The 16,421-nt window shown below is 33.5% G+C and overlaps 1 protein-coding gene across 4 annotated transcripts in view; it reads left to right on the top strand.

The window, feature by feature from the left end:
* LOC110997426 (la-related protein 1) overlaps window positions 1-16,421 on the top strand; it is a 55,830-nt gene that overhangs the window by 17,832 nt on the left and 21,577 nt on the right. For 3 of the 4 annotated variants that reach the window (XM_045633170.1, XM_045633169.1, XM_045633168.1), the window contains exons 2-6: window positions 1,208-1,334; window positions 1,795-1,871; window positions 13,903-14,016; window positions 14,413-14,515; window positions 15,232-15,345. In XM_045633170.1, coding sequence (XP_045489126.1) covers window positions 1,208-1,334; window positions 1,795-1,871; window positions 13,903-14,016; window positions 14,413-14,515; window positions 15,232-15,345 — 535 coding nt within the window. Of the gene's footprint in view, window positions 1-1,207; window positions 1,335-1,794; window positions 1,872-2,847; window positions 3,016-13,022; window positions 13,209-13,902; window positions 14,017-14,412; window positions 14,516-15,231; window positions 15,346-16,421 lie in introns of those variants that run through there. The other variant, XM_045633171.1, reaches the window with a different exon arrangement.

The raw sequence follows: 16,421 nt of genomic DNA, 5'->3' as shown, positions 1-16,421 counted from the left end.
ACATACTGAGATAAAACTAATGGAACAAACCAAAGCAATTAAAACCTATAAACTGTGAAAATAATAAAAAAAGGTCACATTTATTCACACGCGAATCACGATAACTTCAGAGCAAATAGTACGATTGGTTAGAATGAATGTATATAGTTTAAAATATGTCACATAGTTTGTATTCTACCTACTCAAATTTAAATCTAGTTTCATCAGTAGTCAGTTTCGGTATAAAAGTGACATATTGGACAGCGCTCAAGTTGTTATATATATGTATATATCGAGTTATAGGTTAGAATGCGGACCTTAGATTATAATTCGTATCACAAGTATGTCAAAAATTTAAAAAAAATAGTTTGACAGCTCCTGAAACTAGATTTAAATTTGATTGGCGGTCCATGATGGTATATTTTTATGTAATATGCACACTTCAAGTTACAACTAATATTTTGATTTTATGAGTAAGTGGAAGCGCATTAATCAACGCCAAAAATATCGACAATCGTAATATAAATCGCCTTTTGTTCATGACACGATCCATACAAATTTTTTGACACAAAACAGGTTCTGATATCAAAACTTGATTCGGTCAAGATTACAAAAATGGTCGCTTGGCTTGTTGCAATACGAGATGCAAGTAGCAGAAATATGTATATGCTATAATTACTGCAGATATCCTTTATATGTATCTAATTAAGAGTGGGTCTACTGTAATATGTCTACTGTATTAATATTTGTGATGGATTAGATTCCTCTGTACCAGAAAGTACTACTGTACTTCTAAACCTGTTAAGAAGGTTTGCAATTATTGAATAATTAAACGTCTAAAATCCGGAATATTGCATGTTAAAAAAGGACGTTAATAAGTTTCTCATGTCAAAAATATGATTTTGTAATAGAAACAAATTCGTTTAATATTAGAATCGCCGAGAGTTCCCAGGCTTTATCTATATAACTAAACCATGATGACTTTTAAATAGATTTAGGGCCTATTTCACAATGTATGGATAAAGTGCCAAATAGCTATGCAACACATAAATTATTCGAAAGATAAAAGTTCCAAATAAGTTACTTCGCATTTCATGACGTATTGTGCTATCTGACAGTCGTGAAACGCAAAAATACTATTTATCCTACCAATAAGTAATAAATAGCTTATTTGGAACTTATCCGGGCATTGTGAAATAGGCCCTTAATAAAAATATATTTCAATCAGGTTCGTGGCGGCAGTACCGGTGTGCCTCCGCCAGCGCCGCCCGCCCATGATACGGAGAAGAGATCGCCTCTACTGCCGCAGCATCAGCAACAACCTAGACCTGCACCAGTGCCGGTTGTAGCACCAGGTATCTATTTGTATATTAATTTAAATTATCTGCCGACTTCGTGTATGTCCAGGATTTGTCCAGCAGTTGGGTCTTGTCCGTTTGATACTTTGTGAATCATCAAAGTCGGTCTAGTCGTTTAGGAGTTTAATTATAAACATGAAATTAATATTTCTAAAAAAAAGAAAAGACATTGAATGTTTTGTAGCTTGAAGGAAAATTTAATTATGTATGCATATGTTTTTTTTCTATATATTATATATGTTGATACAGCGGCGAGACCGTTTAAACCTTCCCTAAAATCCCACAAATATTTCAAGGACAAAATTTGTCGGTCCCGCATTCGAGTTTGCGAGACAAACGAACCATTTATGTATAGATGAATAAATAAAAATAAATCAGCCTTCGAAATTATATTTATTCGTTTTTGTGCCATTATTGGAGAAATATGTGAAAATTCATCTATAGAGATATCGTTTAGTTCCAGAACCGCCACCGCCAGTTGTAGTGAAACCTATAGTGGTAAAAGCAGCGAAGAATGTCAAAATCAATCAAAAGGTAAGTTTTTGATTATATTCTCTTGATAATTTGACATCGATAATTTTGTATTTTTCTGATTCTTTTCTTAATAAATAATGTTATATTATATATAATGTATATATAATATACATACATTATAATATATAATATGGGTATAGTGCAAGAAGTGTATAACCAAATCATATTAAAAAATATAGAATTACTAAACAATAAGTTTAAATATAACAAAAAAATAATAATTTTATTTTTATTAAATTATTCCTATAGCTACTCATTTAACAATATTCAAACAATTACATTATACATAATATAATAAAACAAATTTTATTACATATTTGATATTTATTCTTATTCCTTTGAGTTTCTAATAATCGTGGGATAATTATAAATAAAAATAAAGATATAAACTCAAGATCTTTGGTCTATGCAGCAGGCAAGGTTTTTGTCAGAATCTAGGAGGTGATAAATGCCAGTTCTCCAGTTGAAATTTCAAAATATATAATTTAAGTGATTAGTGCGTCAAGGAATATAATTATGTTTATCGAACAGCATATTGTAGCGTGCAAAAACACGTTTCCATTTTGTTCTGTGTAATGGCGTCTAGTGATGTATAATGGTCGATAAATGGAAAATTAACTTAACGGTAATGATAACTGTCGATAAATCGGTGTTAAATGTCCATCATGAGTGATTTAAATTAATTAGATCGTTTGGTTTCATACTGGTATTTCTTAATTAGTTTGGGAATTCCTGATTGTGTATTCTTCTCTGGATAAACGCAGACCAATGGGATCTTAGTCCATAATTGCCAGCTGTTTGTATTAATACATAAAACTATACATTGTTTAGGTCCTAATAATATAATATCTTTTTATTTAAAATTCCTTTTGTTTTTGGGACTAAAACTTTTGCACCGCCGCCCATTGTATAGGATTCAGGTATCGAGCCTTACCCAACTCTAGCGTCTATAGCCACAGTCAGTTTACCTCCGCGCGTCTCGGTTGTCGGTCGCGTGTCCGCATTATTCGAATTTCGAATGAAAATAGAACTATAATTTGAATTCCGAATTTAAACTTGTATAGTTCTATAGCGTGCCAGTAGTGTCGCGCGTAAATTGTTGATAGTTACCGAGTGACAACAAGTGGAATTTTTGTTGGTGAATGTGTGTGTTATCAGAAAATTGTTTTCTACCAGATTTGTTCTGGTGATGGAATGTTTATATGGTTTATATAATGCGCAGTGAATGTGTCCACGTCTGGGTTTAATGTTAATTGAAATAAATACAGCCTTAGTGGTTCAAATCATTAAACATTGCATCGCAAACAATTAATGTTATAAAATCTAAATCCCGAATACACGGACTTGTACCATACTCGTTACTTGTAGGACGAAAATTTATTAATTAACGTATATCATGTATTTTCTAAAGCTATATATTCTAAAATACATAACAGTTATGGTAAACAAAAATGTTAAAATTGTAAAAATATAACACTTTCAATTTTAGCGGATTAGGTTCCATATAGGCACTTAACAAAAGTGTTTTGATCAAGCTCTGAACAAGTAGTGTTTAAATCTAAAATTGGCGAATCTAATGCGAGGTTCCTAAATAACCAAATTTATCCACGTTAAATACATATAATTAATAGTGTATTTGATACTAGCTTCGGTGGCGGTTGTAGCATGGATATGTTCAGATGTATGTTAAAAAAAATACTTTGTTTGAGGCTGGGTAACAATTGGCTTTAATAGTTTAACGTGAGCTTATAACTAACCTAAAATTTTAGATTAGGGTTGCGACGCTGGGTTAACTAAAACTGACTTGACTTTAGTTTGAAGTTCGTTCGTAAGTTTATGATTATTGGATCTCATTGGAATCGTGAATGGTAAACTACAATTTGAGAGTGTGGTTTTTTAGCTTTTGCTAAAAGGCTCAATTTTTTCTTCATGTGTGCGATGATTGCTTCAATTGTGTTTACGCTTCTAATTATTAACTGAAACTATATACATAATATATATGTAAGCTTTATCTATATTTTAAGTTAGATCGAACTGTACACGGTGTGCAAATTTAATTGAAATCGGTTTAGTAGTTTCGGAGTCCATAGCAGACAAATAACGTGACGCGTAATTTATATAATAATTAGACTGGTTATTATATCCTCAAAAGCACAAGCTGAATTTGGGTAATAAGGCCGTTGGTTAGGTCTAGTATCAGTCATTTCAGCTCAGGTGTTTCGTATCGATAAAATTTATCGTTTATAAAATTCCTGTTCGGAATAATTTATATTTAAAAATGCATTTTTAGTCCTGGGGTATAGTGTAGACATTATATTTGCATATAAATATACGTTCGGTCGAATCAAAGGTCAATATAAAAAGTAACGATAAAGGTCAAAACGGAATGTATCGTGTTGTAACTAGTTATTACGTTAATTTAATACATGTTATATATGTAAAAATTATCTCTAGTTAATAATAAAAACGGTTTTAGAAATTAAAAGAAAAAGTGTTTGAACCTTTTTTCTAGTTATTTTTTTTTTATTTACCTTAACAGTACTAATTCGATAGAACTCCAAAATAATATTCACACCAATTAGCCTACATAAAAAAAATATTATTTCTTACCGAGACATTTTGTCTTTTTAAACAAAAATCTAGTTCCAGGTGTGACTTTAGAATCAAGAACTTGGAGGAAAAACAGTATTTGAAATTCAATGGATGTTTTCGCGTCACGCTCCAATTGAAAATTATAAAAATAAAACATGTCGTGACTCTCTGTTATGTGTTTTGTTTATACATAATACAATATATACGTGGTATGTTTAGGTACATATTAATAATTTATAATGATGTCCCTCGGTCGTGTCGAACTGTTTGAAAATCTAGATTTCCCCAATTGATAGTGTTCCTTGAGGAATATTTTAGTGTAGGTGATCTATGTATTATTGTATAGATAACTTAACACTTAAATAAAATATTTTCTAAAGGTTTTAAAAGGCCGGCAATACACTCGCGAGTTTGGCATTAAGTTAAGGGCGGCGGTATCTCTTACTTTAAGAAAAGCCTCTTGCCGGTTTGCCCCTGTTCTATATATTTGTTTATTTATGTACAACTTTTATAATATATCGTATTATAGGTAGCAGCGATTTTCTTTATTCTTTACAAAAGAGCACGTAAGATAGGACTTTAAACGGAAGGAATGTTTTTAAAATTCGATGGTACCCAAAATGTACATCTATATTTTTGTATAAAAGCCAGCACACAGTTGATTTTACGGAAGTGGGTTTTTAAAAATCAATATTACCCAAACTGTTCATCTTGACATGTTTATTAATACAACTTGGCAAAAACAAACATCAATTTGTATTATATGTATATAATAATATCCTATTTAAGATTTTAACTTACACCAGCTTTTAAAGTAATTAAAAAGCTATAGGATGTGTTTTAAACATAGACATGTTTATTTTAATATTATTGGTACGGGTTTTATATACTTTCTTTGGTTTATATTGATTATCAAATATGAGTGTAAAGAGCGAAGAGATTACATTCTATCCGTCGCCAAAAATGGATTGTCTTCGTAGGGTTTGGTTATTGGGGTGCAGAACAATCTGAGATTGTGTATACATTATTGTGTTTAGGCGTTAATGAATCATATCGGAGAGTCTGTCTTGAAAAATAATTATTTTGATATTGCCTTAATTAAGACAAATAATAGTACTGACGAGTCTTACGATTTTGGGATAAAAATAAAATATGTACGTTTATTTTGGAACATAAGATCATCAAGGTATCACTTATTCCACGTCATTAAATTTGAATCTGTAGGCATCCCTACTCATCGGCAAACAAGACAGGGTGTAGGCCGAGAGAAAAAGCCGGCGTATGAAACTCTCGGTACTCTTTTAAAAAAAATCATCATACAATACTACAATATATTGATAGATATTTTGTTTAAGCATTTATTTGTACACATTATTCGTGATGCATGAAGATAGTATTTTTGGAAAAATGTATGCTTCGAAATAAAGTAATAAAAATTTCATAAGATTGTGGTGTTGTGCAAAATGTTACGAATCGGACCGGTCTAACAGGTGAACGTAAATGACAGACGTATTAATTATATATGCGTTTTAATTATGCGCTGATGTATTTGTCAGGTATATTATATAGTCTGTGGGTTCGGACTCATTAATTTGGTCGTGAATAGTCTTAAGTTTTTTTTTTATAGAACAGGGGGCAAACGGGCAGGAGGCTCACCTGCTGTTAAGTGATACCGCCGCCCATGGACACTTTCAAAGTATCAGTTAACATCATGTGAGCCTCCTGCCCGTTTGCCCCCTGTTCTATAAAAATAAGTTAGCCAGAAGCAAAGTCTAAGGTAGCTGAAGATTGAAAAATAGCACCAGAACATTATATTACAATAGTTAATTATTTTATTTTGACCGAAACAGCGACCATAATGGAGACAGGCTTGCGGAAGACTTATATTGTTCCTGATGTTATTGCCGTCCATGGACACCCAGTCTGAAGGTTCGGATTCTAGGCATTATGGTACAGCCTCACCAATATAAGATAATTTGAACGATGATGATGAATGATACAATGTTTATATAAACATCGTAACTATGGTAACGAATTTAGTTGCCACACGCAAAATAAAATTGTCAATCGTTTAATAAAATAAGCCCTGGCTGAGGAATGTTTTGTTTCGTTTCTTTATTAGTAAATTGACAAGAGAGAGACGATATGCGGAATTACAGTGTTAATCTTAGGGATAATGGAATATGGAATATATAGTAATAAGAATTTATAAAACACAAGTCCATTATATGAGGACTTAGGGTCCTTCAAAAAAAGATCGTACCAATTCTTAAAAGGCAGTGGTATCACTTACCATCAGTTGAGCCTCCTGCCTATTTTTTGTTCTATAAAAAAGGTCTGGCAAATTGCATGAATAAAAAAAAAAATAATGGATTTATTTGCCGGTTTGAATAGACCTTGTATAGCGAGTTATGTTTGCTATAAATTTTATTGAGTATTTTTAAACTTCATTACCTGTTAAAATAATGCCAAAGTTCACAGAGAAAGGTGTTGAAGGTCTACCTGTATGCAGGAACCCTGCCATAACTCTCCAATGGTCTGCGTTATTTCAGGGTGATCAGCCGTCTGACACTCTAGATTTAGATATAAAAAAAAATCTAGACGAATTCAGTAATGTGAATAGAAACATAGGTAGGTGCATAATGTCCCTAGCACATTCTTAGCCAAGAATCAGTGTATATATAATTCTAGTGTACGTGTGAATATCACTGATTTCCTGCTAGGCAGGCTTCTTCTAATTAATGTGCGATATTTGTTTTAAAATAAGTGTTTTTTTCCGGCTTTTCTCTCGGCCTACACCCTCCCTCTTCTTTGCCGATGCGTAGGGATGCCTACAGATTCAAATTTAATGACGTGGAATAAGTGATACCTGTATCTCGTATATTCCAAAATTTTTTATTTTATTAAAACTGTTAAATACGAAATGTTGTCCTATCGACGAATGAACGTACTTAATTGAAAGTAAAATTCCGATTGGTTCCGGATGTAACGAAAGTTACACAGAATGCCTTTACGCGGTGAATACTAATTTTCTTATTATAAACATTGCTTTCCGGCGGCCGAGATGGCATTTTCACATATGAAAACTATAAAAGTTCTTGATGCCGGAGACATGACAGCTGTGGGAGTATATCAATCATGGACGATAGTTGTGATGATCTTAGAATTGCAGTCTTCTGTGTTCAAAAACAGCAGGTGGTACATGGCAGACAGTCGCACAGTGTATGGAATGGTGGCATTTGAATGAGGTCTTTGCCAAAAGGGGATATAATAAATGTGTAGTATAAAAGTATCTGAAAAAAAAAAGCTTTCATTATTATAATGTTTTGGCAAGAAACATGTAACGTCTCCGTCTGAATTTGAAAGTATACCCTTAGTCCCTGATTTTCTAATCAACACTTAGGATTCGCCTACTAGCAAAATGTTGGTGATAATATTAACTAGAAAAATAGAATTTGGCATTCCAATTAATCTGTTACATTGGATTGTGGTCGAAAATTCATTCTGTGGATGGGAAGTTACTGAAAAAAATTGAGCGGTTTTTACGATTATTATGATGGTTGCATCAAACAATGTACTACAATGAAAGCATTGGGACATCAAAATATTTACATTAGACAATGATACAATGGAACGGGGGGCGCGGTTTGAGGCTGAATGTCGGAATGGATTTTCAATTATAGTGATTTTTCTAGAATTCTACATCCATTTAGCAACGGGACTAAGTAATAATGTATAAACAACAACAACAAGGATGCTTCAAGAAAGAGCGTCACAATTAAAAGAAATGCACTCGCGAGCTGGAATTGAGTGTCCATGGACGGCGGTAATACTTGACATCAGATGAGCCTCCTAATAAAAATAAAAAAATTGTCTCACTCTGGTACCACTATTGTACCTCAATTTCAAGTCCAGGGATACAAATTTTACGGTTTTTGTGTGTTCAGATACATGTTAAAGGAAACACGTTGTTTGAAGCTGAGTAATAACTGGCTATAATTGATTAAAAATCAACTATGATCACATAGGTGTTGTGGGGTTGCGATGTGCGATTAATCGCGCATAATAATAATAAGGCGAATCGCGAATATTCAGGTGATGTGAGCATGCAACAAATATTCATGCGAAAATTCGTAGTCAATTACCTTGACATTACAATTTATGAGTGTGGTAAAAGCTTAAAGGCTCCACTTGGCTTCAAGAGTGCGATGATTGCTTCAATTATTAAGAAAATGTAATGTAACTAATGTTTGGTTACATAATTCAAGTCTATATCAAATATGTACACGAATATTTGCTTCGAGGTCGTCGAAGCGATGCTAACGTATCTCGACACAATAGTGAGATATCTGTTATATTTTTATATTATGATGAAACTGCATTGTTCGTTATTGTCGTTCATATTGAGTTGTCCATAGGACGTACGAATTGAAGAAGAAAACGTTTATTGGCATACAGTGCGGCTCATGTGATGTTAGTGACACCTTTATAATTAGTACGCTCTCCCCTTGAAGGACCCTAGTTCGAATTGGTTGGAAAATAATTCAGCAGGTTCTACAATGGGCGTGAAGAGGCGGACGCAACCGCCGCATCGCATGTCGGGAAGCGGATAAGGCTCTGCTGTTACCGCATCCCGTATAAGGCGATTTTTGCTGGCACCTTGGGGTTTTAGTGGGTATGCACTTTGAAAGTCCCACATAACCCTTCTGCACCAAGCAGTCGCGCCTCGAATGGGCATGCGCAATGCATTTCCCCAAGTAAAAAAAAAAGGTTCTTAATAGTGTGGAACGACGAACGTCGAGGTGTTGCATTTCATATTTCGCTTCGACGTCCCAAGCTATAAGAAATAATTATATCAAGATAAGAAACTCAGCTGCCTATATTAATCCGAACAACTCCTCTGAACACCCTCCATTGTGAGTGAGGTAATAGAAGCAGAGAGACCCCACATCTCTACGCAACGCCAAGGGTACAAGCTGCTCGGAAATAATGCTTTTATTTGAGTGAAAATAAATATGTCACCGTATACTTTTTACTTTTTATATGGCTTCACTTCAGTAAAAGTTTACTCTGTCATAACCAAAAACAAAAGAGCGTTTGACAAGAACAATGTTTATCTAAACTTGGCTTAACCCTGACATCGAAGACTTTACGATAAATACTTATCCTAAGTTATGTTTTATGTAACGGCAGGTGTTTCCAAGGGCAGATGCGTTTTATTTTTATCGGAAGTATAAGGACTCTTATAAATCGCTAATTGGGTGTCTTTGTGAACTTTTAATTAATTTATATGCTACATTAGAAATACAAGTTTGTGAGAAAAAGGTGTGAGATTTACTCGTTACAAAATAATGACTTACGCCCGAACCCAATAATGAATCCACAATCTCAAATTGAAAACAATCTGAGATCAGAGCGTGTTAGTCGATCGATCCTAATACTGATAAAAGAGTGCCAATAACTAATCGGCGGTTTGTAATAGCCATCGGTCGATACAAGCTATCCATGGCAGGTGGGATCGGTGTATGAGGATAGACCTTTGTATGTAATTAACAGTTCAACTTTGCCAATATTCTATGTTAAGATTTTAACTTACACTAGTTTTTAAAATGATTAAAAAGATATTTTATATGTTTTAAACATATACATATTTTTTAACATTATTTGTACGGTTTTATTTAATTTATTTGGTTTATATTGATTATCAAATATGACAGAGATTGCAATATACATATATCCGTCGCCAAAAATGGATTTTTTTCGTAGGGTTTGGTTATTGGGATGCATTTAAGAGTTCGATCGACTGTCACGGTCTGACAATCCACAATCCCAGATTGTTTTCTATCTAAGATTGTGGATACATTATTGGGTTTCAGCGTTAGTGTGCGTAATACTTGAACGGCCCCTTGGAAGAATCGTGATACATACACAAATCTGAGGCGCAGAGCTAAAAACTTACTAGTCGTTAATTATTAATTTATGTTAACTGCAAAAATTAAGTTTTTTTAAATCGTATTACTTACAATTATATTTTCTTATAATTTCGACATGGGTTTTTCGACTTTGTTTGGATTAAGATAGTGCATACGTTTTCTTTATCTTATCGGGTAAATGAGATATTGTTTTTAAAAAAAGAATCGTTTGGTACCACAAAATGTATTGTGGTGTTGAGAATCAATATTCATTAGGATAGTTGCTGATAACTGCATTGGAAGCAAATAGTAATGATAAATTAATGTAATTAACGTATTGTAATTATTTTGGTATGTAGGTTAGCGGTAATAAGAGTAATTTACGTACAAAATATGCCTTTTCCGCTAATAAATTGGGTAGATAACGTGTTTTATGAGGCTGATACAGACCGAAGAAAGGCAAAATCATGATTTTTTGTATTTGTACCCTATCGCTTGCGTATTGAGTGTGAAATGAGCGTGAAAAAAAAGTGAAAATCTAAAACAAAAGACGATGTATTCAGCTTGCTTGTGAGCTTGTCAAATCTAATCAAAATGCGCCATCTTGCCTTTGAAGCATTCTCATCCCCGAGAGGATTCAGGTCCCGTTTCCGCTCCAAGCTTAGATTTTAATTAAAACTATTATTACACATTAGTCGTTTGTATGTCTGTGTAGAAATAGACCTGAAAAAGAGCGTACCAATTCTTAAAAGGCTGGCAACGCACTCATGCGCCCTCTGGCATTGAGAGTCCATGGGCTGCGGTATCACTTAACATCAGGTGAGCCGTCAACCCGTTTGCCCCCTGTTCTATACAAAAAGGCTTTTGCAGCTTAGAAACGTGCTTTTAAATGAAAAGTTAACTTACAAGCTCATTGCGAAGACAATAGATGTTCCTTACTGTGTGCCGGTCTCCTAGAGCCAATCCCAAATAGTTGTCCCAAGGCCAACCTTCCAGTAGGGTGCCCTTGGGCACGCGGACTTTAGGCGAGCCGTAACGCGGTTATTTACCGTTTAATATTAAAACTGCGATTTCCTCAGGTATATATATAATGCAATCTTTCCTAACCTAACCTAACTTTTTATCTTTACTGAATGGGTTATCAATATAGTTCAACAAAAATCAAAAGATCGAATGCAGTTATAATGTATATAATACATGTTATAATACATTCCAATAAGCAAAGCTGGCAACATAAATGTAGCAAAGTGTGTGGTGGTTAACAATCAACGTGCTTTATATTAATGCAAAAGATATGTATGAACAAAAACTGTGCTTCGGTTACCTATATTGAATAATTAATGTAATTTATTATAGAAAGATAGTACTTATTCACATAGATATTAAATCGATAATTCTATGTAATTTCCCGTTACCAAGAAACAAGGCGAATGATTGATTGTGAGATCGCGTCGGTCGCGCTGACCTTGATGTACGAGAGAGATAGCATCGGCGAGGTGTGCGAGCGGGATAGATGCGTAAGCCGACAACGTGGTCCGAGCACGTGGTTTTTAGGTTATAAAAATTACGCAATGTTTGAACGTGGTGTATACTGTGACAATTGACTTGTAATTTCCAAAGACAAGCCGGTCTTCTATATAATATGTATTGTTACATCGAATTGGAGACGCCAACACAAATAGCACTTTAGGTTATATTTGTAGATGTTTTGAAAAATTATTGATTATTTATAAATACATCGGTTAGATTGTGACAGTTTTAGATGTGTGTTATGTTTCTCAGAGTATTGTTTTCTAATTTAGTGAGCCAATTTCCAGACTTTTATGAAATTTATATTGAATCGTTTTTTTCGCTTTCGTTTAAGCTTAGTAATGTGGCGCCAAAAATTTTGTAATAGAGACAGCTTTCTCGGCTAACTTTTATTGGTTTGTGAATATTGATTAATATTGTAAAATATGTATATCTCGTCTGAATTGATACGATTGCGATATTACATATAACGTGTCAAACACGGAAGTGCTTATAAAATATTGAAACTAATTAAAGTATGTTGATTAAATTTCTGAAATATAGTCAAAATTAAGGAGAAATTTCAATCAATCAATAAAACAATAGCGGTTGTTATCTTGAAAAAGTATTTATTGGCAACGTAATAATTCGTTGTTTAATTAGCGGCCTTGTAGCGATGTAATATAATATATTCGTGTGACATATAGTATGTTAATATTGACATTTCGAATAGGAAGACATTTTCGATTTCATTTTAACCAGTTTTCAACTTAGTTTATGATGATTTTTGGGTCGGACAGTAATAGTCTTTTTAGATCAGTCAAGTGAGAGTCAGGATTGTTTTGAATAGTTTTTTGTCAAATTATAAAAGTTGTATATAAAATAAAACGTTTATTCAAATTAATTATATCAAAAGAAAAGATCAAATAGATTTGTTAAATAATTTTCTCAGACATTACCGACATTTTTTTAAAATATATCTACATGATATTAAAAAAAATATATTTTAAAAGGAGGATAGGGATAATTCGGCAAAATCTCTTGCATGACGTTTTTCATGTAGTATTTAGGAGTCTTAGTGTATTCGGGGTTTACATTTTATTTTGAATATACTTACTTAACAATTTGTATTATACAGATACCAGCAAAGTTATTAAAGAATTTATTCTAAATCAACCAAAATATGTGCTACTGAAGTGTTAGTGTGCGTTAGTGTAGTAATTCTGTAACTGTGAAGTCTTGTGTTGTGATGACTGCCGGCGTGGCTACTAAGCGCAAATCGCGCTCCAGGAAAAGTTGGGCGCGAATTGAGAATGACACGCAGGTGATTAAAGATAATCTGGGTATGGGGAGGTTTATAATAGTAATGTGGTATCGTTAACAAAAAATTTTAACTATTTTATTACTTAGTATGTACGACTCTTAAGGCACAGAAGTTCCATTGGTGCCTAATATAAAACAGAAGTCTATATGGAATATATATGTTGGTTTAACTGTTTCTTTTAGTTACGTATTTTATTTAATGTTTTGTTACAATCAAGTTGTGATAAAAAAATAAGAAAAAAATAAAATACGTTTATTTTGGAACATAGGATCATGATGGTATCACTTATTCCACGTCATTAAATTCGAGATATGAGATATGGCCAGACTACATTTTATAAAATCTAAGATAATTGATAGGATCAATTTAAATTATTCAATAACTGTGGTTTAGATTCGAATTTTTAATAGCAATGTATAACATTTTACTTTGGAATGCACAAGAAGCGAATACATTTACTTAGTGGAACATGAAAAACTTGTTTGGTTTATCGCGACTAATTGTTCAGGGGTTGGAATCATGAAATACGTGTAATACTAATTAACAGTACAACGATCTAAATATCAGTATATAACAGTATAAATTTTCTGTCAGTTCAAGGGCATAGAACGGACGTGGCAAGAGAGTCTTCGCCACTCATAAATTAATTAAGGGCATAATCAGGTTATTAACCTAACCCTATGTTTGTCAACAGGCATCGGATTTCACGGATATAGGCGATTGGCCGACGCTAGGCGCTGCTGTGGCCGCACGGTGTCATTCAACACCGCCGCCGCACGATGACCCCGCGCACCATAATGGCAATGCGGTGAGTACATATGTGTCTACAGATCAGCCGTCTGTGCCCTTTAAGTTTCGAGGGCTTTTAAACGCAGGAAGACGGTTCTTTGAGATGAACTGATAAACTTTGTGATGACTAGCATGCATATGTTCCGTACGAACACAAAAAGACGGTACTTTGAAGTATAATGCATACTACCTACATTTTTATAATTGTTTATTTCATGGGTTCTTTTCATGAGAGATAATGAAGTTAAAAGTAGTTTTTATTATAAATGATCCTTTTATAATTTATTTTACGGTTTTTTTAATGAGATTTTGGAGATTTAAAAGCACACCTTTTTGTATTTTATAATTATTGGTATTGTGTGTAGTACCGGCAATGTTATTCTTGTGAATATTAATTGAATCCTAATGATTACAGGACCAAGAGAGGAATCCTCCAGAAGAACAGCCCAAGCCAGAAAAGGTGGAGCAACAGAATCACACCGATAAACACGCGCATAGCGAGAAGATTAAGAATACTGGTAATTTTATATTACATACAATGTTTTTATTTCGTTATCCTACAGCAATAAAAAAAATGTATACTTCCTTACAAATAGGTTCAAACCCAATAATAATTATTTAATACACTTAAGGAAGAAATACCTAATTTGGCTGTGTTGTTTTATGGTGTAAAAGGTACCTGAAGATGTGTATGTGTATGCTCATGATATGAGTTTTAAAAATAAAAAATTATAACAAATCAAACAATTATAAATTATGTTTCACAAAAAATATGCCTCTCAGACATCATCTTAATTAAATTCTTATTCGAATAGGAATAAATCCTGTATTCGAATCAGAATTCTCGTTAAGAACAGGTTTCTTGCATCGGCTGTCTATTGGAGCGTCAATGTTTTAATTGGTTTGTGATGTTTTACGCGCAATTTTAATTATTATTCATGTTCGATGTCCTGGTGGACAGAAGAACTGTGTCCAGTTTGTGGTTCCACAGCATTTTCTTTTTACGATCATGTTTAGAATAAATTAATAAATAAATCATCGCTTCTTTCCCGACGTGTTACGTAAATATTACGTCACGCAACTTTTGGAGGTTGAAACAAGACCAAAAACTTTTTACACGAACAAAGCAGTCCCTTTCGTATCCTTGTCCCTTTTAACCCACATTGCATCCCACTAATATTTATCATACATCACCTCATAAATTATTAGTATAGCAATAAATGTATAATTTCAGGTGGGAGAGGCGGTAATAAGTCGGGCAAGCATAAATGGGTGCCGTTAGATATTGATGTGAAGGCTGCCCGTCCGGGCAAGCATGCTGCTCAGCATAATGCCAGACAGGATAACGGTATGCATATTAAATATTTATTATCAGTAATTTACTGTGTTAGTGGCTTCAGAATGTGTTAGGCACCTGAGGGTAACATTTTTACGGATGAAACGTCACAAAGATGTGCAGCGTTTTTGTCCATGGAAAGGGAGAGAGCGATTGAGAGAGAGAGAGAGAAAACGAGATCGAGAAAAAATCCACGCTATTGGTTGATGTATTCGTTTGGTAGTTAAATATTAGAACTTTAGATGGAAATTCTGATGCATAACGTCTGGTGCAGTAAACGCAGATTTTTTTATTTATTAGCATGTATACAGTGTGAATTAAGATATACAAATACATGGATTAATCATGTACTGGTACTTGATCAAACTGGCAGCAATCGATGATTATTATTATTATATACTGTAGGTTGACCTTGGCTATTAATAACTGCATTACAAAATGCTTGGAAAAATATTTATTATGGGCAAAGGAATGTTGACATCGTTGACATTGTAAAATGCCGTTTATAGTCAAATTTAAGAAATTTTGTAATCTATTACAATTTTTTTCTATAGTTATATGACAGTAGACAGTTCCTGTACGAATATTATCTGTGCACTCGTACAGTAATTTCTTTAACACTGAAAATGTTTAGAAAATTAAAAACGGCTTAATGTAGAAAGTTGCCAATACTTTTATTGTTTTTCGATTTCTACATTCATTCATTGCATTCGATGGAACCACTGAGAAAAGCAGTGGGCTCATTCTTCCTTAGGGGTCTCTTCTGTTTCATTTTCGTATGCTTTCACCGCATCTTCAGGGCTCGTAAAGCGAAATACCTCGAATTGTATCTTTAGTTCTTGGAAATATATAAAAGTCGCAGGACTGTATGGCGGATGACTTATTATTTCGACACCTGACATTGACAGAAATTCAACAAGAGTTTTAGATTTGCCGCCAATTCAGAAAACAAATGAATGCAATGTACATTAGATTACCAAAGAGTTCTAAAATTGAAATTCAAAAAAGTTTTCATTAGCAATGTTTTTTAACTGGCCTGTTCTAAACATGATCAGTGTTACCCACGTATATTCTACTGAAAATAAAAA

This window comes from Pieris rapae, chromosome 22 (assembly GCF_905147795.1).
Source record: "Pieris rapae chromosome 22, ilPieRapa1.1, whole genome shotgun sequence".
In the NCBI taxonomy this organism is placed as follows: domain Eukaryota; kingdom Metazoa; phylum Arthropoda; class Insecta; order Lepidoptera; family Pieridae; genus Pieris; species Pieris rapae.
Note: the sequence above shows the minus strand (reverse complement) of the source record. Positions and strands in the feature narration are given on the sequence as shown.